General features: G+C 43.6%; 1 protein-coding gene across 1 annotated transcript; it reads left to right on the top strand.

Annotated features, from left to right (window-relative positions):
* Window positions 1-7,882: 7,882 nt before the first annotated feature.
* Window positions 7,883-14,520, top strand: LOC307204582 (surfactant protein C-like; the record flags this gene model as incomplete). Its single annotated transcript, XM_079956186.1, has 6 exons — window positions 7,883-7,921; window positions 8,188-8,325; window positions 9,553-9,690; window positions 10,927-11,043; window positions 12,921-13,037; window positions 14,403-14,520. 6 exons carry the CDS (start codon window positions 7,883-7,885, stop codon window positions 14,481-14,483), a joined length of 630 nt encoding a protein of 209 aa, XP_079812312.1. The 3' UTR covers window positions 14,484-14,520.
* Window positions 14,521-22,178: the final 7,658 nt, after the last annotated feature.

Below are 22,178 nucleotides of genomic sequence, written 5' to 3'. Positions count from 1 at the left end.
GAGGAGGATGCCAGAAGTCAACACTGACCATGAACAAGACTCCTATGTCCACACCCTGAGCCCTGAGCTTAGTTGGCAAAGATTGCTGAAGAGAGAGATCAGACTATTCAAGGGTAGGTGTACTCCAAATCTGATACAGTGGTACTTCGGGTTCCATACGCTTCAGGTTCCATACGCTTCAGGTTACAGACTCCGCTAACCCAGAAATAGTACCCCGGATTAAGAACTTTGCTACAGGATGAGAACAGAAATCGTGCTCCGGCAGTGCGACAGCAGCAGGAGGCCCCATTAGCTAAAGTGGTGCTTCAGGTTAAGAATAGTTTCAGGTTAAGAACGGACCTCCGGAACGAATTAAGTACTTAACCCAAGGTACCACTGTAGTTCCCAGAATGTTGCTTCCCCGGGAACATAGTGTAAAGTTTAAAGAGTGACTCACAGAACAACCAGAGTATCGCTGATCTACTGTGGCCTTGGGCAGGGCGCTAGAATGCCAGCAACTTCTGAGAATTCCAGGTGCTGACACTGATCCCAAGCAAGGACCACAGCTGGTATACAACGTTGTCATACTTGGCATAGAGGCATTGAAATGAATTGTTGTGTTTAACTTAGAGTCATCTATTTGAATGGATCTACTCTGAGTAGAAATATGTTGGATACAACTCCACAGCTCTTCATTTTGAGCCACCATGGAGAATCCATTGAGCTCCTTTCAAGGTCACATGTTCACTCACTGGGCAAAGTCAGCCCAGGGAATCTTTGTAGGCACACAAGCTCCTCAAACTCCCATAGCGTGATCAATATAATTGGGTGCATGTGTTGCCTACAAGAAAGCAAGCTCCACATCACTTGGGCCTTATGGAAAGGGGCAACCCTATGTAGAGAGGCAGGTTAAAGAACTGGAGAGAAATAGGGGGAAGTACAGCCATGGTACACATAAGATTTAGAAGGTGTAAGAGGAGAGAGAGCTCATACCTGTATCTGACGCAGAGATGCCCAGCAGCTCAGGCCAGGGTGCGAAAAGGCCCACAATGAGAGACAGGAGGATGAAGCGACCACACTGCATGGCGACTCTTCAATGGGAATGCCCAGTGCCAAGGGAAGGGATGCTATATTGTGTTCTTTAAGGAAATAGAGGCAGTCATCTGGGCATGAAAAAGCAATATCTAGGGACAATCTGGATCTGCTCTATTAATTACAAGGTAATTTCCTGTTCTCAATAAAGGATTCTTCTACCTCAGCTCAGGACATGTTGGAGCTAGGAATTATATCCACAGAAGACTGAAACATCCTGGAAGGATTTCAGTTCCGTGACATGGTACTGATATAAACCTGTTCTTTTGTCATGCAGTGCCCATGCCCTTCTGTTCCTCTCTGATGTGGGTGGTGTGGAGTAATGGGTAGATTAGGCAGGACAGGTTAAGGTAGGAAAAGAAATATACTGTAAATATCCAGCCGCTCTAATTAAGACCATCATATAAGTGCCTGGTACATTCAGCTTTTATTGTAGCAACAAAGTTTGGTTTATTCTCACCACGTCTCATATTTGGCTAAGTCAGTGGTTTTCATCCAGTTTGCCTTGGCACCCTGGGGCACCTTGAATGATAGTCAGAGTACCGTGGGCAACACTGGCCTCTGTCCCTTTTTCCTTCTGTCCCTTCTCTGATGCCCTCGCACGTCTCTGCCTCCCAAAGGCTTCCACGGTTGTTCACTGCAGCAGCCCTGGCTACAAACTCCCCAGGCAAATGGTGCCTCTGGGGCAGGCTAAGCTATCAAGTCTGTGAAAAAGTGACATCAGGGTTTATAAGTTAGCAGGAGAATGATAGTTGTTAGGAGATTGCTTAAGGTGTTGGAAGCCCAGAGCTTGGAACACCATAACACGGGGGCGTGGGGGTGAGCAGTGAATAGAATTAAAGTTTCCTCTTGCTCCTACGTGGTGAGCTTGGGCTGGGAAGGGTACGGCAGGGTTCAGTTTTGGGGTAACACTGTGAAAGGAAGAGCGGAATTTTATTGAGGAATGGTATAAAAGTCAGTGTTATAGAAAAAACCTGCTCCTTTTCCCTTATGGGGTATCCAAGAGCCCGTATAGAGTCCTTAAGTGGGTTACCTATCGGTAGGAGAAAACAACAGAGGTCAGCCAGAGAATATTGAGAAGCAAAGCAGCTAGTAAGCCTGATCTTTATTAAACTGTTGCAACAGGGTCCTCACTCACCATACGCAGGAGGGAGGAAGAACCCAGAACAATGGTGCACAAGCCCATATATAGACTTTTGAAATTGCCCACCCTGTAGACCAGGCTTCCTCAACCTTGGCCCTCCAGGTGTTTTGAGACTACAATTCCCGTCATCCCCACCCACTGGTCCTGCTAGCTAGGGATCATGGGAGTTGTAGGCCAAAAACACCTGAAGGGCCAAGAATGAGGAAGCCTGCTGTAGACCAAGACCACCCCCCAAAACATTGTGCAAACATTACAGAAGGAGGTGGTCTACAGCAGAAATCCTGTTTGCCAGGATATCTGTTAATGGTCACTGATTGCTTTACCTAGGCAACCTGGCCATTCTTTTTGTGATGGTAAATATTTCAGTTTCTGAGTCCCAGGTCCCAGGCTCAACCTTCAACCTGTTCATACACAAATACACCCTTAAGACAGGATTTGTAAGGAAAAAGACAAAGGGGAGGCTTTCTCCATTTCCTCCCTTCTTGCAGAGAAATATATTGAGGTCAATTTGGGAGAGTCAAAATGACTTCAGTATTGCTCTCCTGTACTATTTCAGATTGAGGGCACAAGGAGAAGGGGCGACAGAGGACGAGATGGTGGGACAGTGTTCTCGAAGCTGCAAACATGAGTTTGAGCAAACTGCGGGAGGCAGTGGAAGACAGGAGTGCCTGGTGTGCTCTGGTCCATGGGGTCACGAAGAGTCGGACACGACTAAACGACTAAACAACAACAACACTATTTCAGACATGTGGTTTATATACTTATGTATGTGTTTCCTTGTACATTTATGAACATTTATTTTATATTTGGGAACATAGGATTCTTATAACATCAGGAACAATGTACAGTATTACAATAAGGCTGTGCTCAGTTTCCTATCACTTCTCCATAATTAAACTTATTATTATTATTATTATTATTATTATTATTATTATTATTATACATACAAAAAAACCAAACACATTTGCTAACATAATATGCTTTTGTTGTCTCAGCCACTCTGGGAGGCTTTCAACAAAAATATAGAGTGAAAGAAAACACACACACATCAAACATTAAAAGCTTCCCAAATCAGGACTGCCTTCAGATGTCTACATCTGCCAGGAGGGTGGGTGTGACTACCAAAAAGTGGTGGATAATTATTTGAATTGCTTTGCTTATATGCAGGCAAACCCCCATTTGTGTGCGATTGGCATGTGTACAACCACAAATGTGTGCACAGTTTCAGACCCTCCAAGTGTCCCTATTTTCCAGGGACGTCCCTGTTTTAGAGAAGCTGTCCCGGTTTCTGATTGCGTCCAGAATGTCCCGCTTTTCCTTAGGATGTCCCTATTTTCATTGGAGAAATGTTGGAGGGTATGGAGTTATGCAACCCCTGAACTGTCTGAAGGCAATCCTGTATAGGGAAGTATTCTGAATGTTTAATGTTTTATTATGTTTTATATATATGTTGGAAGCTGCCCAGAGTGCTGGGGCAACCCTATAAGATGTGTGGGGTATGAATAGTAAAATAATCATTATGGAATGGAACATCTCTATTTTCATCAGAGAAATGGGGGACGGGATGCCGTTTTCAGCATGGGGCAGAACGGAGGCAAAACAGGGCAGGGCAAGCTTATGCACATCCTGGTGACATCGACAATGACCTGGAACACCGCCCTCATGGAAATGGGGGGGGGTGCCTGTATATAAAGGTGTCCAATAAAATAGCTATCTACAGGAGTAGACAGATATATGTACAGAATCTCTTCTTCCGTGTGACAGCAAGGATGTGGAAAATGGAGGCCTGTAGCCTCCGGTGCAGCATCAAAAAATGTACCCTTGTCGGTTTTGTATGCAGGTAGCAATTTCCATTTGTAAGGCTGACGTTTTACAGTTGCACATGGAAAACTTTCTGGTTGCACTCAGCATCATAAACCTATGCTTATCAGTTGTGTATACAGGTAGATTTCCCCAATAACTAGGTCTATAAAAGCTGCTAAACTGGCCACCTGATAAGATAACCATTGTAACTTCCTCTTGTTTCCCAGTATTTTGGCAGATACGTGTATTGAGGGGGAACAAGGGAAAACAACAACATGGTCACAGTCTTCCTGTCACATGGGCAGGGTCTGCCAAGGGCTGAAACAGGTGTGATGAAGACCCTGTGCAGGTGCACCAACTCTAGGGGCCAGACGTGTCTCTGGCCCCTTTGATCTTTGTGGGAAAGGGGCCGGGCCCGCTCAAAGTATCGTTTAGTTTTTAATTTTTATTTATACTTTTCAGGTTTATACATTTCATTAATTTTACAATCGTTTTAACATTTCAAAGCTTGACTTCCTTCTTCCTCTCTCTGTAGTTCCTTAAATCTATTTTTTAATATCTTCTGCAGATCCAAATTCATTCAATTTGCTCATTTAATTATCTACAGTGGTACCTCTCCTTACGTACTTAATTTGTTCTGGAGGTCTGTTCTTAACCTGAAACTGTTCTTAACCTGAGGTACCACTTTAGCTAATGGGGCCTCCCACCGCCGCCGCATAATTTCTGTTCTCATCCTGAAGCAAAGTTCTTAACCCGAGGTACTATTTCTGGGTTAGCGGAGTCTGTAACCTGAAGCATCTGTAACTTGAAGCGTCTGTAACCCGAGGTACCATTGTACTTTAAATATATACTCCTATGAAGCTGCAGATTATTACAGTGGTGCCCCGCAAGACGAACGCCTCGCAAGACGGAAAACCCACTAGACAAAAGGGTTTTCCGTTTTGGAGGCGCTTCGCAAAACGAATTTCCCTATGGGCTTGCTTCGCAAGACGAAAATGTCTTGCGAGTTCCTGCGGGGTTTTTTCCCTCCCCCACCCTTTTCCTAAGCTCTAAGCCGATCAGCTGATCCTCTAAAAGCCGCTAAACCGCTAATAGCGCTAATCCACTAAGCTGTCAATGGGCTTGCTTCGGAAGACGAAAAAACCGCTAGACGAAGAGCCTCACGGAATGGATTAATTTCGTCTTGCGAGGGACCACTGTACAATGATCCTGCCAATGTTTTTGTGCAATGTTTTTGCGTCAAAGTGCAAGTAGATAAATAGGTACCACTCTGGTGGGAAGGTAAACGGTGTTTCCATGTACTGCTCTGGTTCGCCAGAAGCAGCTTAGTCATGCTGGCCACATGACCCGGAAGCTGTCTGCAGACAAACACCGGCTCCATCGGCCTATAGAGCGAGATGAGCGCCGCAACCCCAGAGTCGTCCATGACTGGACCTAATGGTCAGGGGTCCCTTTACCTTTAAATAATTCAGGAACTGTTGCCTCTGTTGAGCCTCCTCCTCCACTGATGAGTCTCCCTCCAAGTTTATCTGGCAGTGGCGGAATGATGCAAGCATGGCTAGAAACTGCCAGTTTAACTTGTCCCAATTTACCATGAGAGTTCAATGTACTGTCACTCTGAGGCATTGTGAGAGATTAAAATGGGGGTGCACAGACCCTGCTATCTGATCTCAACCCAGAATGCTTCCTAGCACCCTGAGGTGCATTGCCAATATGCCCACAACTCATCTAGGGGGTAGGGCGGTTTATAAACTACGACTGGAAGCATGTGGCCAAAGAATTGGCTGGTTGGTTCAAACTGGTATGTGAAATTCAACCTTGGTAGCCACATTGCACTACCTTGGGCTTATAGTTTCTACTTCGTCAGCAGTCCACACAAGCAATGTTCTTCTTGGCATGCATTATATGTGAAGAGGACATTTTCATCTGCTTGATCTGTCTCTTCCACCCATACTTCTCTCTGGTTACTCTCACTATCCCTTCCCTTCAGCTCTCCTCCCTGTGGTCTCCCTTCATTCCAGCTTCCTTCCTCTTAGAGGTTCTAATCCCCATCAAACTTACAACTTCCCATTTCCCGGAAAACACTCAGATGGGATGGGGAACCTGTGGTCCTCCAGATGTATCATCTCTGGCCATCAGCTGTGCCAGCAAGAGTTGTAGCCCAACAACATCTACCAGTAGATATCAGGGACTTCCTGAACCCATTATAGTTAAATAATTGGGGCTGTATCCAATTCAAGTCCTACTCACAGCCAACCTACTAGAGTTAATGGACATGACTAACTTAAGTTCATTAATTTCAATAGGTCTATTCCGAGTATACCTTAGTTGGATACAACCATTGATTAACAAATTTAAGAGAGAACCTCAATATGTTGGGTAATCAGTTGCTAAGTCACTCTTAAAAATGTGAAAATTCTAGTTTTTGTGGGTGTTTGCTGTGCTTTCTAAAGCTCTCTCCATGGTATACTGCTCAAATAGAAATTCCCCCTTCAGCTAAAGGAGGTCAAATGCCAGGTCAGATGTACGGTAATTACTGGTGATCATATTTCCCATGATCGAGTTTGTCAGGAACCTTTGGCCTCATCCTGCCCATAGATCTTCCTTTATAAAGGTGAACTGGCTGTGGTAGTTTTCATTTGACATCGCAGCAGAGATGGACTCCAAAGTCGGCTGTCAGGTCAACATGTCATCAGAACCCATAGTAAGTACTGTAGATTTTTTGGAGGGTGGGGAACCTATTTGACAGAAAATGGTATTTGGAGTGTGCAAGAGAACTCATTTTGATAATAACTCAGTAGCAAAACTGACAGATGCTGACACAAATACGGCCTGCCATATCATTAGGCAGGATGAGGCACCAGCTTCAGGTTGCAGTTGATGGAGGATGAAGGGTAGCCATGAAGATGACAGAGCTGTGTGTCCTATGTAAAAAGCTAAAGGTAAAAGGTAAAGGACGCCATAGTCCAGTCAAAGACGACTATGGGGTTGCAGTGCTCATCTCGCTTTCAGGCCGAGGGTGCCAGTGTTCGTCCACAGACAGCTTTCCGGGTCATGTGGCCAGCATGACTAAACTGCTTTTGGTGCATCAGAACACCATGACATAAGCCGCAGTGCATGGAAACGCTGATTACCTTCCTGCCACAGCAGTACCTATTTATCTACTTGCACTGGTATGCTTTCAAACTGCCATTTGGCAGAAGCTGGGACAGAGCAACAGAAGCTCACTCCATCAAGGGGATTCGAACCACCAACCTTCCGATCGGCAAGCCCAAGAGGCTCAGTGGTTTAGATCACAGCGCCACTGGCGTCCTATGTAGCCTGGTCTGCACCCTCTTAAACCCTCTTAAACTAGCTTGCTTCCCTGAGGAGAAAGCTCGATGGTTGGGCACATTTTTGCATGCAAAACGTCCTGGGGTCAATTCCCTGGTGTCCCCAGATAGGGCTGGGGGGAAATCCTGCCTGAAAAACTGAAAAGCCACTGCTAGTCTCAGTCTCCAAGACTGCAAAAGGAGCTCTGATGTATCCTATGGCCCCTTGAGCACGATCCCATGGGCCATAGAATTGCGGCTAAAATTACCGTATTTTTTGCTCTATAAGACTCACTTTTTTCCTCCTAAAAAGTAAGGGGAATTGTGTGTGCGTCATATGGAGCGAATGCAGGCTGTGCAGCTATCCCAGAAGCCAGAGCAGCAAGAGGGATGGCTGCTTTCACAGCGCAGCGATCCCTCTTGTTGTTCTGGCTTCTGAGATTCAGAATATTTTTTTTCTTGTTTTCCTCCTCCAAAAACTAGGTGTGTCTTATGGTCTGGTGCATCTTATAGAGTGAAAAATATGGTACTCAACAATTATTAAGTTTTAATTATGTGCAAGGCACAATCCTGCAAATCCTACCATTCTAAGGTAGGCACAGAAATTAAAACAATGATTTCTGCATTCTCTAGAGCTGTTACTTGATTCGTGTTTCAAGAAATGGTTCCTTTTTTTAGTATTAAAATATAACCTTCCTCACGAAAAGCCTTTACTTGAAATAAGAAGCTCCCACAGCTGTCCTGCTTAAACCGTGTTGCAGCTCACTGTTTCAGAATGTGCCATAGGGATGGGAATCTGTGGGTGAAGAGAGTAATGCTCTGACCTTTCCCAGCTAAGTCCCTGTCTCTATTTCCCAGGCCCTCAGGTTTATACCCAGAGTGCCTAAGGACAGGAAGCAAATGATCCTCATCTCTGTCATCCTGGTGCTTCTGGCCATTATCATTATTGGAGCGATTCTCATTGGAGTTTACATGACACAGCAACACACCGAAAAGGTGAGTAGAAGACTGAAAAGAAAGGTAGTGTCTTTCAAAAGAGTAAGGCTGATCATTGGCCACAGCTGATCATCATTTGAAATTCCTCCCAGTGTCCAAGGGAGAATCACTCTGACAGATTATAGGAAATTTAAACATTGACTTGCAGACCAGCCACTCATTCCATAGGGTGATGTGCAGGGCCAGTGTTGGTGCTGATGAACCCTGCCAGTCTGATTTTGGATGAGCAGGAGGTCATGAAGTCAAATGACTTTTGTTGATGGTATTTGAGATTCAGAGGTATACGTCCTCTCAATATGGGGTTTCCATTGAGATATCATCATACTACCATTTCATAAAGTGTTTTGGAGTGCTCAAAGTGTCTCACATACACTGGGTTGTATCCAGTGATGATCCCACTCCAAGTAGATCCCTTGAAATTAATGAACATGACTAACTTAGGTTCATTAATGTCAATGGATTCAATCTGAAAAGAATTTAGCAGGATACAAAGGGTGGGGAACGTGTGACTCTCCAGATGTCGGTGGATTCCCGCTCCCATCAGCCCCAGTCATCATAGCCAAGGGTCAATGTTGATGGGAAATGTAGTCCAACAGCATGTGGAGGGACACAGGTTCCCTATTCCCAGCTCTATTGGGTTATTTGGGACTTTGTTTAGTTTAGGATTTAAGTGCACAAATTGCCAGATACCAGCCCAAAGTTCTAAATCCCAGGTCCTCCAACTAAAAGATGTCTAGCAGCATAAGTGGAGAAAACCTTTGCCTATGCACACAGGGACACGGTGGAAGGAATAGTATTATTCCTCCGTCCACAAGTTATTTGAAGGTGGAAATAGTAACACCAGAATCAAGTCTCTCTATAATAAATACGCTTACATCATTGTTAAGGCATTTAATTGGACCTCAGTAATGTACACAGAAACAGGGAGAATTATAGGAACAGACAACTTCCCTTCTCTATGATTGCCAATTCGGCATTTATTTAGAGATTAAAATTTAATCCATCACTGCTACACACATATTAATCATCTGAAAAGTGCTTGTGTGTTTATTAAATGCATGAGCTAGGGAGCAGGATCACACCCTCTTGCCATGTCTCCTTTATTTTGATATGACTCTATAGCACCAGCTAAAATGCTTCAGATTTGTACTTCGAGATCAACCATGCAAAGTACCAAGAACATAGAAAATGCATTTCCCTGTTGAAACTTGTCTCTCTCCTTTGTAGATAATTAAAATCACTAGTAATACAGGAGATGGCGAAGTGGTTGAGCAAACTATGATGGTGAACAACCAGGAAAGTGTTGCTGCCTTTCATATCCAGAGCAATACGACCTCAGCAACTGTTGTCTACGACTATAAACACGTAAGTGTCAAATATATTCTAGGTGGACATCAAAACGTTCTAAGACATTTTACCATCTCAGGTGGTTGAACTGAATAGTCTTAGAGTTCTGTCCCTATAGGATCTTCTGCAACATTACACTGAAACCCATGGTGCCTTTCTTAATTCACAGCCCAGTACACATGGGACACTAAAGCTTGGTTTAGCAGTATGTAGATGAGCTTCTATGAGTCCAAACAAAGCCTTGAGCTCATGTGCTGCCTCCTCCATTTTCCTCCTCTCAGGAGGACGACTTCTGCTGAGTTTAGTTTTGCTTTCAAAGAATTGTGGCTTGGTGTTAATTTAGGGTTGCCATATTTCTAAAACTAAAATTCAGGACACAAAAGTTATTTTTTTATGGATACTCAAAGTTGTTGAGCTATAAATCCAGGACATTTTGCTAATTTTCCAAAAATTTTCCCCTGGACACATGTTCAGGAAATTCCAGACGTATGGCAACCTTACATTAATCACAAACTGGAGGTTGTAGTTTACAATAAGACTGGGACGTAGCGTGGATTGCCAGTGCCCGTGGCTCTCCCTAATCCAGAGCTTTCCAAACTTTTCACGTTGGTGACAAACTTTTTAGACATGCATCATTTTGGGACACAGTAATTCAGTTTTACTAGCAAACCAGAGGTTAAACTAACCCTTTTCCAGCCCCAGGAGGAGAATGGGGAGCGTTTGCAAGACACACTTACACACTGAAGCTGACACACTGATGTGTTGCGACACACAGTTTGGAAAGCTCTGCCCTGACCCATGGTTCCTATCAGGGCTGGGCAACGATGGTGGTGGGGAAGGGTCTTCCCAGCAGGGAGAGGGGACAGGGTCAGTGGCTGATTATTTTATTATTATTTATTCCATGTAATTCTTACACCGCTTGACACCACTTGATTGTGTGTTTTTTTTTTAAAAAAATAAAACACACCTCAAAGTGGTTTATTTTTCTTTTGAATTTTTATGCCATCCCCAAATTTTGTGCCCGGGACAACAGCCCCCCTGCCCCCCCCCAATTCTACGTCACTGCAACAAGCAACAGACTTGCATAACGGTATTATGATATTAGCAGTTTTTCTTTCCAATCCATTTCCTAATAATCTCTAGCAAGGAACTTGCCTCCCACCCCCTGTTTAAGCACAGTACCAGCTGCACACTTGGAGGAGGGCATTCCTTAATTTATCCCCAAATCTTCTCTGCTTCCTGCTTTGTTCCTAGCGTCTGATCGGCTTCCGAATTCAGGACAGAAAACAATGCTCAGTGGTGGCAATGGATTCAGTTGATGTGCCCAGCCTACATGAAATCACCCAAGGAATAGAGCACTTTGATGAACAAGTAAGTAGATATGGGGTGTGGAGAATTTCTCCCCAACGCTTATTAAATAATACAGCAGTTGAGAGAATGGGGTAGCAGAGAGCACCATTTCCCCATTTTTCCCTTACATTTCATGTAGATTGTGCTGTGTACCAGAAACCTTAACTGACTGCTTCAGTAGGGCAGCTAGGATTAGACCTTGAGGCAGAAGCCCATACCCTCCAAAATTTCTGCAGTGAAAATCAGGTTGTCCTATTCCATAATAATAATAATAATTTTATTATTTATACCCCACCCATCTGGCTGGGTTGCCCCAACCATTCTGGGCAGGTTCCAACATATATAAAACTATAATAAAACATTAAGCATTTTTAAAAAAAAAACCTTCCCAATACAGGGTTGCCTTTAGATGTCTCATAAAGGTTGTAAAGTTACTTATCTCCTTGGCTCAGGGATCGCATAACTCCATACCCTCCAACATTTCTCCAGTGAAAATAGGGACGTCCAAAGGATAAAGCGAGGGATGCGGGTGGCGCTGTGGGTTAAACCACAGAGCCTAGGACTTGCCAATTAGAAGGTCAGCGGTTCGAATCCCCGCGATGGGGTGAGCTCTCGTTGCTCGGTCCCTGCTCCTGCCCACTTAGCAGTTCGAAAGCACGTCAAAGTGCAAGTAGATAAATAGGTACCGCTGTGACAGGAAGGTAAACGGTGTTTCCATGCACTGCTCTGGTTCGTCAGAAGTGGCTTAGTCATCCTGGCCAGATGACCTGGAAGATGTACGCCGGCTCCCTCGGCCAATAAAGCGAGATGAGCGCCGCAACCCCAGAGTCGTCCGCAACTGGACCTAATGGTCAGGGGTCCCTTTAGCTTTACCTTTAAGGATAAAGCAGGACATTCTGGGATCAGAACTGGGATGGCTTCTGTAAATCCAGGACTGTTCCTGGAAAATAGGGACATTTGGAGCGTCTGGAAGCCCAGAGAGTGGCAGATAATGGGGGCAGCAGCAAACAGGCCTCCCATTATCAGCTGTCCTCCTGGCACTGTTCACTAGAGCATCCTTCCTTTCTTCTTATTTTAAAAAGCACTGTATTGTCGGAAGATGACCTGGTAGGCATGGACATAATTGCAGATGCTCATTTTCTTATGTTTACATAGATAGATAGATGATAGATAGATAAATAGATAGATAGATAGATAGATGATAGATAGATAGAGATAGATAGAGATAGATAGATGATAGATAGATAGATAGATAGATAGATAGATAGATAGATAGATAGATAGATGATAGAGATAGATAGATAGATAGATAGATAGATAGATAGATAGATAGATAGATAGATAGATAGATAGATGGATAGATGGATAGATGGATGGATAGATAGATGGATAGATAGATAGATAGATAGATAGATAGATAGATAGATAGATGATAGATATAGCCGTTTACTACAATGAAACGTCGCTAAATGTGCCTTTAAGCATCAGGCCAGGAGAAGCGAACCCCATTTTATTCCTGTGCTCTTGCTAGTGCTACAATTTATAAGTTGAAATTATGAAACTGCAGATGCTCAAAGTATTGTACTAAAAAAAAACAACCTCAGATTTGTTTGTGGGTTTTTTTGCATTAACATTTTAGGAATGTAGAAGAGGTTGTAAAGCTGGAATAGCAGGCATTGGATGGGGGGAGGAGAAGAGAAATGTTGATTGTATGCTTCGCAAAATAAATGACTGTCTAAACCGCAGGTGGGAGGATAAGACCACTAAATACAAGGTCTAAAATTAGCTGCACCACTGTGAGCATTCCTCAAAACCAAGGAACCAGAGCATTGACACCTTGACATCTAAGTGAAAATCTGCACTACCCATATACTAAATTTCACCTTGTTTCCTACAAGGGCTCAGGAGATGACCACATGTCCTACAGCTTCAAGCGAGGAGAACTGGCAGATCGCACAACTCTAGGAACCACAGTGAATATCCTCTGCAGTGATGTCCCTGTGTACTGGGCTAAGGTAAAATACTGCAGGGGGGGGGGGTTGGATCATACATTCACTGAAAAGACCATAGTGCCATTCCCCCAGTAAGTAAGAAAAGACAAAGTCACATGAACCCAAGTGACAAAGAAATAATATCAAAAGTAAGGATTATTTCAGTATGAACAACTATACATGTAAGCATATGTAGGCATATGTGTATAAAATATTATCATTAATTTGTTAATTTATTTTTAATTATATGTGAACAGGTAAGAAGAAATGGGGTGTGTGGGAAAATGAATTAGAATTAAATAACTAAGTTTTCTGGCCTTTTCTGACACCCCAAACCTCTCTCTAACTGATGGTAGGGCCGGCTCTCCCCCAACCCCATAGGAGAGGCCTATAGGCATCTTCTCCTGCTTTTGGGTTTCCAAGAAGCATCTAGTTGGCTACTGTAAAAAACAACAACAACAACAGGATAATGGGCAGGCAAACTGATGCCCTCCAGATATTCTGGAGTATAACTCCCATATCCCTTAGCCAGTACAGCCAACAACTGGGGATGATGGGAGTTGTTGTCCATAATATCTTGACTACTCGCCTACCCCTGGACTAGATGGAGAAATGTACTGATTATTAAACTACTCAGGAAACTGTAGCTCAATGAAGGGAATAAGGGTCTCTCAGCGGGGACGCAGGTGGCGCTGTGGGTAAAAGCCTCAGCGCCTAGGACTTGCCGATCGAAAGGTCGGCGGTTGGAATCCCCGCGGCGGGGTGCGCTCCTGTTGCTCGGTCCCAGCACCTGCCAACCTAGCAGTTCGAAAGCACCTCCGGGTGCAAGTAGATAAATAGGGACCGCTTACCAGCGGGAAGGTAAACGGCGTTCCGTGTGCTACACTGGCTCGCCAGATGCAGCTTGTCATGCTGGCCACGTGACCCGGAAGTGCTGCGGACAGCGCTGGCTCCCGGCCTCTAGAGTGAGATGAGCGCACAACCCTAGAGTCTGTCAAGACTGGCCCGTACGGGCAGGGTTACCTTTACCTTTACCTTTTAACAACTCTCAGCACCCCTAACCAACTACAGTTCCCATAAATCATTTGGGAAAGTGATGAGTGTTTAAGGTGGTATATTACTGCTTTAAATGTATGGCGCATTTAGGGGTGTGTACACAATCCACTCAAAGGATAAGAAGCATGCATTTGTTGACGATATGCAACTTCAGTAGGCCCACCCATCCACTTCTTTGAAATTTCACTTGACTGCCCTGGCTCCTCTTTGCCATGGCTTTGTGTATCAAGTGCTACCTTAATGTTACATTTCATCTGTAGATGGCATTTTCCCTATTAATGAGAAATGGGAGTCAACTCCTCACTCCAGTAAATTCTTCTTCTTCTTTTCCAGAACCACCACAAATCACAAAGAAGTGGATTGCTGTGTGGAGGGCTTCTGATTCTTAAACTCTGTTTAACACTGTTACTGTGACAAAGTGATAGTCTGACCATATGTAGAATAATAGAATTGTAGAGTTGGAAGGGACCCAAGAGTCATATAGTCCAATTCCCTACAAAGCCGGAATTTCAACTAAAGCACGCATGAGAAATGGCCATCCAGCCTCTCTTTAAAGCCTCCAAGTTCACCATCTTCCGAGGGAATCTGTTCCACTGTCAAACAGCTCTGCCAGAAAATTCTTCCAGATGTTTAGTCGGATTCTACTTTCTTGTAACTTGAAGCCATTGGTTGAAGTCTAAGACTCCGGAGCAGGATAAAACAAGCTTGCTCCCTCCGCCATGTGATGCATCATGCTCATGTTTTGTTTTTGTTTTTTTATTTTGTTTATTCATTTTCCTTTTTCATTCATTACATACATCTCATATTTATAACATTTACTATGCATTCCTTCCTCCCTCCCCTCCTGGGCTTCCCCTAACTTCCGCTTCTGATTTGTTTCTCCTTTCACCCACTTTGCTACCTCCTAAAAGAAAAAACTACTAATAACATATTCATACAAGAACATCAAACCTAAAATAATAAAAATAGCAATGAATACACCATATTATTTCTCTATCTTCAACACATGTTTTAATACTAATAATGTGGATGTTTATTTAAATCCTGCCATCAGGTCTATAGACTTTCTTTGTTTCTGCAAGTATAATATAAATGGTTCCCATTCTTTTTTAAAGTCACTGTCGTCTTTTTCTCTTTGTCTGTCATTTTTGCCAGTTCTGCATAGTTCATCAGCTTCTCCTGCCATTGTTCTTTAGTTGGTATTTCTCCAGTCTTCCAATTTTGTGCAATCAACATTCTCGCTGCTGTAGTGGCATACATAAATAAAGTCCTCTTTTCTTTCGGTATATCTTGGCCTAAAATACCTAGTAGAAAGGCTTCTGGTTTTTTTACAAAAGTTATTTTCAACATTTTCTTCAATTCATTATATATCATTTCCCAATAAGCTTTTACCTTTTTACAATCCCACCAAATATGGTGCATCACACTCATGTTAAGCTCGTGGTCTACTAAGTCCCCTAGATCCTTTTCTCATGTACTGCTAGCAAGCCAGGTGTCCCGTCCTCCCCATCTTATATTTGTGCAGCTGGTTAAGGTAAAGGTAAAGGTACCCCTGCCCGTACGGGCCAGTCTTGACAGACTCTGGGGTTGTGCGCCCATCTCACTCAAGAGGCCAGGGGCCAGCGCTGTCCGGAGACACTTCCGGGTCACGTGGCCAGCGTGACATTGCTGCTCTGGCGAGCCAGAGCCGCACACGGAAACGCCGTTTACCTTCCCGCTGGTAAGCGGTCCCTATTTATCTACTTGCACCCGGAGGTGCTTTCGAACTGCTAGGTTGGCAGGCGCTGGGACCGAGCAGCGGGAGCGCACCCCGCCGCAGGGATTCGAACCGCCGACCTTTCGATCGGCAAGTCCTAGGCGCTGAGGCTTTAACCCACAGCGCCACCTGCGTCCCTCGTGCAGCTGGTTATCCCCGCATAAATATGGAACCTTACATTTGTCCCTATTGAGGACCCATTAGTGAGTACTCTTTGGGTTGGGTCAGTCAACCAGATTCAAATCCACCTGACAGTAACCTCATCCAGCCCACGTTTTACCAGTTTCTCTGCAAGAATATCATGGAGGGCTTTGTCAAAAGCCTTTTTGAAATCAAGATACACCATGTCCATGGCATTCCAAACGAACAGGGGACTTTCTGTCAGACTCAGCTTGCTAGTTTATCTGCAGAACTCCATTGCCTTCATCACACTGCAGTAAAGGTGTAAACATGGACTGCTTCTTCCTAGAGCCATTTAACACCACAAAGCACATTGCTTTTCATTAATTAGAAGTGGAATTAAAATGAAGGTTCCACACAGCACATTTAATATAGCACTATATTATCCAGTAAAGTCCTCCATAACCAAAATACTTTTTATATGTACACACAAGTAAGTCAAATTCAGTAAAAGGTCTTTTCCAAGGATGATTAAAAAACTCCAGTTTGCAGATCTTGTCTGTTTTATTGCTTCCTGGTGATCTTGGCTGAAGAATCAGTGGTGACCCTCCCCTTGAACAGCCTCGTCTAACTGACCCAGTGTGAGTTTCTGTTCCCACTAGAGTAATCTTGAACTACTGGTTTCATTGAATAATTTTTCTTAATCTTATTAACACATAACACTGGTCTTGAAAGACCTACATTGGCTTCCAGTACGTTTCTGAGCACAATTCAAAGTGTTGGTGTTGACCTTTAAAGCCCTAAATGGCCTCAGCCCAGTCTATCTGAAGGAGCGTCTCCACCCCCATCGTTCTGCCCGGACGCTGAGGTCCAGTGCCAATGGACTTCTGGTGGTTCCCTCATTGCGAGAAGCAGGTAGAGGGCCTTCTCGGGAGTGGCACCCACCCTGTGGAACGCCCTCCAATCAGATGTCAAAGAGATAAACAATTATTTGACTTTTAGAAGACACCTGTTCAGGGAAGTTTTTAATGTGTGATATTTTAATGTATTTTTTATTTTTGTTGGAAGCTGCCCAGAGTGGCTGGGGAAACCCAGCCAGATGGGCGGAGTACAAATAAATTATTATTATTATTATTATTATTATTATTATTATTATTATTATTATTATCCCATTTGCTAAATAGCATTATGTTACTATTTTTTAAAAAATGAAAAAGTATTGAGAAAATAAATAATTAAATCATCCCCACCAACTGTTTTACAGAAATAGAAAGGCCACCAGTAAGTTCTAGAAAGGACATTTGATTTTTAAAAGTCTACATTTGCATCTGACAATAATATACGTGAGCAATGGCCTGGGAAATGTTATGGATCATGCAAAACGTTTCCTTGTGTTGGTGCCTTGCTTGATTCTTCAGAGATAGCAGCAAGGGAAAGAAAAAGAGAGAGAAGTGGTTCTCTTCTCTTGCTGTCATGGTTCAGTTCTACTTGCTGGCTTCCAACCTACAAGGTCAAGAAAGTAGGGAAGACAGAATTAGACCAAAATACAGAAACAAAAGGAATGTCCTTTCTGCACATTATGCCTGCCTGGTGTCTGCTACTTATCATCATCTCCTGCCATACAGGCATGTCTTAGCTTGCCAGCTCCTTTTATATCAGAAGCTCCTGTGCATTTAACTACTTGTTAGTAGCCTGGTATGCACATCACAATAAACCACCATTTCTTACTTATCATGACTATTGGACTGCGCAGTGGGTTGTACACACTGTCCAATTTCTCTTGCTTTCCTCCTTCCCTGGTATAAGAGAGAAACCAAAGAACCTGTGCTTTCTGGTAATGGCCATGCTCTGGGTTGCAACTGGTTTCTTCCCAACAAGTCATGGCCGTTAGCCAGCCTTAAACCAAAGGCAGATTTAGGGCAGAGCAATTGGTTCCACTGCACTGGGTGCTGACCCTAGAGGGCGCTACAGGGCATCATAACTATGACGTAGTGAACTGAGCAGAATGGAAGGTGAGAGGCAGGGTTGCTAAATTTTGACCTTGCACAGGGCACCACGGAAATTTGAAAGACTAAAGTCTGCCTCTGCTGAAGCCATGGTTTGTTGCTCACTATGGATAGTGGCTTCCTGGGGAGCAAGGCTTCCTACATTGTTTCTGTTGCTTGTACCAGGGGAGTTGCGAAGTAGGAGTGATGTGCCATTGTGCACTAGCGCATTGCCGAAACCCAATAAACCATCATAAGCCAAAAAGAGAAAATTAGCTGATTCAGCTTTCCCTATCATGGCATACTAGCTGGAGCTGCACGTGTTTATTTGTCAAGAAAACAGGTTTAAGCAGCCTTTTCAAGACAAGTATTCAGTTTACTATGTAGTAACATCAGTTCTAGAGAGCCATGTAGACCACTGGAAGTGGTAGCAAGTTTTTTAAAAAACAAATTTTTAAGCCTCTAACCTAAACTACTCTTGGGAGGTTTAATAACATGAGCAACATAAGAGCTAATTTGGACAGTTACTTAGAAGGGCCAGCTCTTAAGATAAGTACTTCAGATTTCATGTGAACATCCTGTTTCAGTCCACGGACGAACAACACAAGTGTATGTTAATAAATAGGTGTTCTTCTACAAACATCCTGTGTCAAGGGTATCCCCAAAATTTTCTCCTCTAATATTAGGGATGGTCGAATCTGTCAATTTCAGTTTCTTTCATCTTCTCAGTTTCCCAATATTAAGTTCCAGTTCTCTACATTTCAACATCAATTTGTGATTTTTTGGTTAAAAGGTCTCATAAAAATTCATCAGCATTTCAGTGTGAATTTATCTTAATATACACATATTTGTATGCAATTTTACCTACTATGCACATTTTCGCAAAGCAGTTTCTCCTAAAATAATGCATTTTTGTACGTGTTGTTTTCACACAAATATGTGCATTTTTAGGACCACTTGGATGTATCATTGAACTGAACTGCAAAATTCAAAGAAGTGCTAATTTCCAAAAATGGCTATCTTTGAATTCTCAAGTTGTTTCAGATTGCTCTCCCTTCCCTTGGTCATATAATCCTGTTTATCACTGCTGGAACCCTACTCTGGGTGCCTATACCTTAGAAGTTAGCTCATTGCCAGCCCAAATGACGTGTCTATCCTCCCTGCCTTGCCTCCCGTTTGAGTAGGACCAAAAAAAAGTCTTAGTGCACTCTTCAGATATAAGTTCCTGCATTCATCTATCCCACACTCATGGTGCTAACTGAATCGTGTCACTTCACCTTGCTATATAACAGGGCCTGTGCTGGATTAGGCAGGAGAAAAGTGAGAATCAAGGCCTTTCATGTAGGGGGGGCATATGTTTTGGTGGTACAGTACAACATATGTTCTGCATGCAAAGAGTGCCAGGTTCAATCTCTAGAATCTTCTGGAAGGGCGGGGAAAGACTCTTTTCTGAGGCCCTGGTGAGCCACTGCCAGTCAGTGCTGACAATACTGAGGTAAATGGACCAATGGTCGGACTTGATATAAGGCAGCTTTCTGTGGTGGTGGTGCAGCTTTGGGACACGCTCCTCAGAAAGAGCTCACTTGATGCATTCATTCGTATCATCCAGGTTGTTGTGAAGTCTGTTCTCCCAGGCTTTGATTTAGATTGTATGTAGATTTACTTCTTCCTAAAGTGGGATATAGGGATGCAGGTGGTGCTGTGGGTTAAACCACAGAGCCTAGGACTTGTCAATCAGAAGGTTGGCGGTTCGAATCCCCGAGACGGGGTGAGCTCCTTTGCTTGGTCCCTGCTCCTGCCAACCTAGCAGTTCGAAAGCACGTCAAAGTGCAAGTAGATAAATAGGTACCGCTCCAGCGGGAAGGTAAATGGCGTTTACATGCGCTGCTCTGGTTCACCAGAAACAGCTTAGTCATGCTGGCCACATGACCCAGAAGCTGTACACCAGCTCCCTTGGCCAATAAAGTGAGATGAGCGCCGCAACCCCAGTCACGACTGGACCTAATGGTCAGGGGTCCCTTTACCTTTTCAAAGTTGGATATAACAAAGTTCAGTCAATCAATCAATCAGTGGTTCTGTGATCCTTGATACTGACATTTCTGTCTGTGGACTCTGTGCTTCCATCCCAAGTAGACAAACACCTTCCTTCAGTGTTCTAAGACAGTGTGATGCTTTTATTGTGCCACAAGGTGCTGCTATACAACAGTAGAATCATCATGAGAGGATAGAATACAAGCAATAGTTTTTATAGAATGAAGAGGCCCATTTAGCTTTCAGAGGACGAAAGGGGCAAAAATGCACCCTGATTTCTGGCTGCTCTTTGAAGTGCAGGAAGACATCATGTGTGTGCGTGGCGAGTGCACATTTCTGCATCAAAATGATCTATTAACCGAGTCTGCATTTCTCAGTTCTGCAATCCTATATCGTAATAGTGCACTAATGCTTCAAGTGTGGGTCCTTACACAGCCTAAACCGCACCATATCCGTCCACAAAAGGGAAGTATTGGGAGGCCTGGGGGAATCTCAACATCTGTAGTAGTACCTCCAAAAAATATTTTTTTAAGGAGGTGGGGGTAACCCCAGTCTGATGAGGGGCGACTCTATTCAGTGGGCATGGAACGTTGGCCGAGTGTTTGAGGGGTAGAAAACTACGGAATAGAGTGTCCTGAAAAGGGAATGACTGACTGAAATCCTGAACTGGAGCACACTCCATGCTGCCACATTTTGTTGCAGGTTACACTTGTTCTATTTCTATTTGTGAAAATATCCTGCGTAATTTTTTCAGATGTCGGCCTTCATTCTGGTACTGTGTGTTATTGTAGCTGGGACATAACTCTAGCATATTGTGTTTCACTAATAAATATACAGAAACTAGAGAGAAGGGTGGCTCAGGGAGAGTCACCCACCCTGAGGTTCATCCAACACACTGTTCTCGAGTGGCCAACCAGATGCCTAAGGGAAGCCCACATGGAGGACACAGAACTCCATTACAACTGTGCATTCCAGCTTGCCTTTTTGAAAATTGAAGCTGAGTGCTGGGGTTCATGTATTATAACTCTTCTGCTTTGCTGTTTGTTTTTCTCTTTGTCTGTTTTTATGTTTTGTTTTGTTTTGTTTTGTTTTGTTTTGTTTTGATTGATTCATTTGACAGTTCTGATTGGTAATCAATAAAGCTCTGTACCTCCGAAATTGTTGTTTAGTCGTTTAGTCGTGTCCGACTCTTCGTGACCCCATGGACCAGAGCACGCCAGGCACTTCTGTCTTCCGCTGCCTCCCGCAGTTTGGTCAAACTCATGCTGGGAGCTTCGACAACACCATCCAACCATCTCATCCTCTGTCATCCCCTTCTCCTTGTGCCCTCCATCTTTCCCAACATCAGGGTCTTTTCCAGGGAGTCTTCTCTTCTCATGAGGTGGCCAAAGTATTGGAGCCTCAGCTTTACGATCTGTCCTTCCAGTGAGCACTCAGGGCTGATTTCCTTAAGAATGGATACGTTTGATCTTCTTGCAGTCCATGGGACTCTCAAGAGTCTCCTCTAGCACCATAATTCAAAAGCATCAATTCTTCGGCGATCAGCCTTCTTTATGGTCCAGCTCTCACTTCCATACATTACTACTGGGAAAACCATGGCTTTAACTATACAGACCTTTGTTGGCAAGGTGATGTCTCTGCTTTTTTTTTTTTTTTTGGCTTTTTAATATGCTGTCTAGACCTCCGAAATTACTTCATATCATAATACAGTAATGCGCAAATAAATGTGAATTAACATAAAATCACGGCGTATGTTCTAAAAAATATATATCAAAAATCAAAAATCAAAGTCTGCTTGAATTTGCTTTCTTAGGAAGTAATTATTGACAATATTGTACAAAGGGCAACTAGTTTTCCCATAACTAGTTTCTCATAATTCACTTGGCAATTCTTGATCTTGGGTAAGATTTCTTCGCCTGGTTTTAGTGATGTTATAGAAAAATAGGGGGGTTTGCTGCCCAAAGGACTGAGTCCCCCAAGTCCACGATCGTTCAGAGATGAATGGATGGAGGCAGGATGCAGCAAAAGCAAGGCAAATCTTTATTTTTCTATTGCAACAGAGTTCCCTCCCTTCCTTGCAAGGAGGTAAGAGAGACCAAGAACAAAGTGTGCAGGAACCTTTAAAGACGCTTGACAATGCCCAACTCCTTAGCCAAAGACCACCCTAAAATCATCATACATACATCCTAAGAGGCAGTCTGCAGTAGAAATTTTGTC

Source organism: Podarcis cretensis (assembly GCF_951804945.1).
Source record: "Podarcis cretensis genome assembly, chromosome: 15".
NCBI lineage: Eukaryota > Metazoa > Chordata > Lepidosauria > Squamata > Lacertidae > Podarcis > Podarcis cretensis.
The sequence above is the reverse complement of the archived record's forward strand: the minus strand, read 5'-3'. Positions and strand labels throughout refer to the sequence as shown.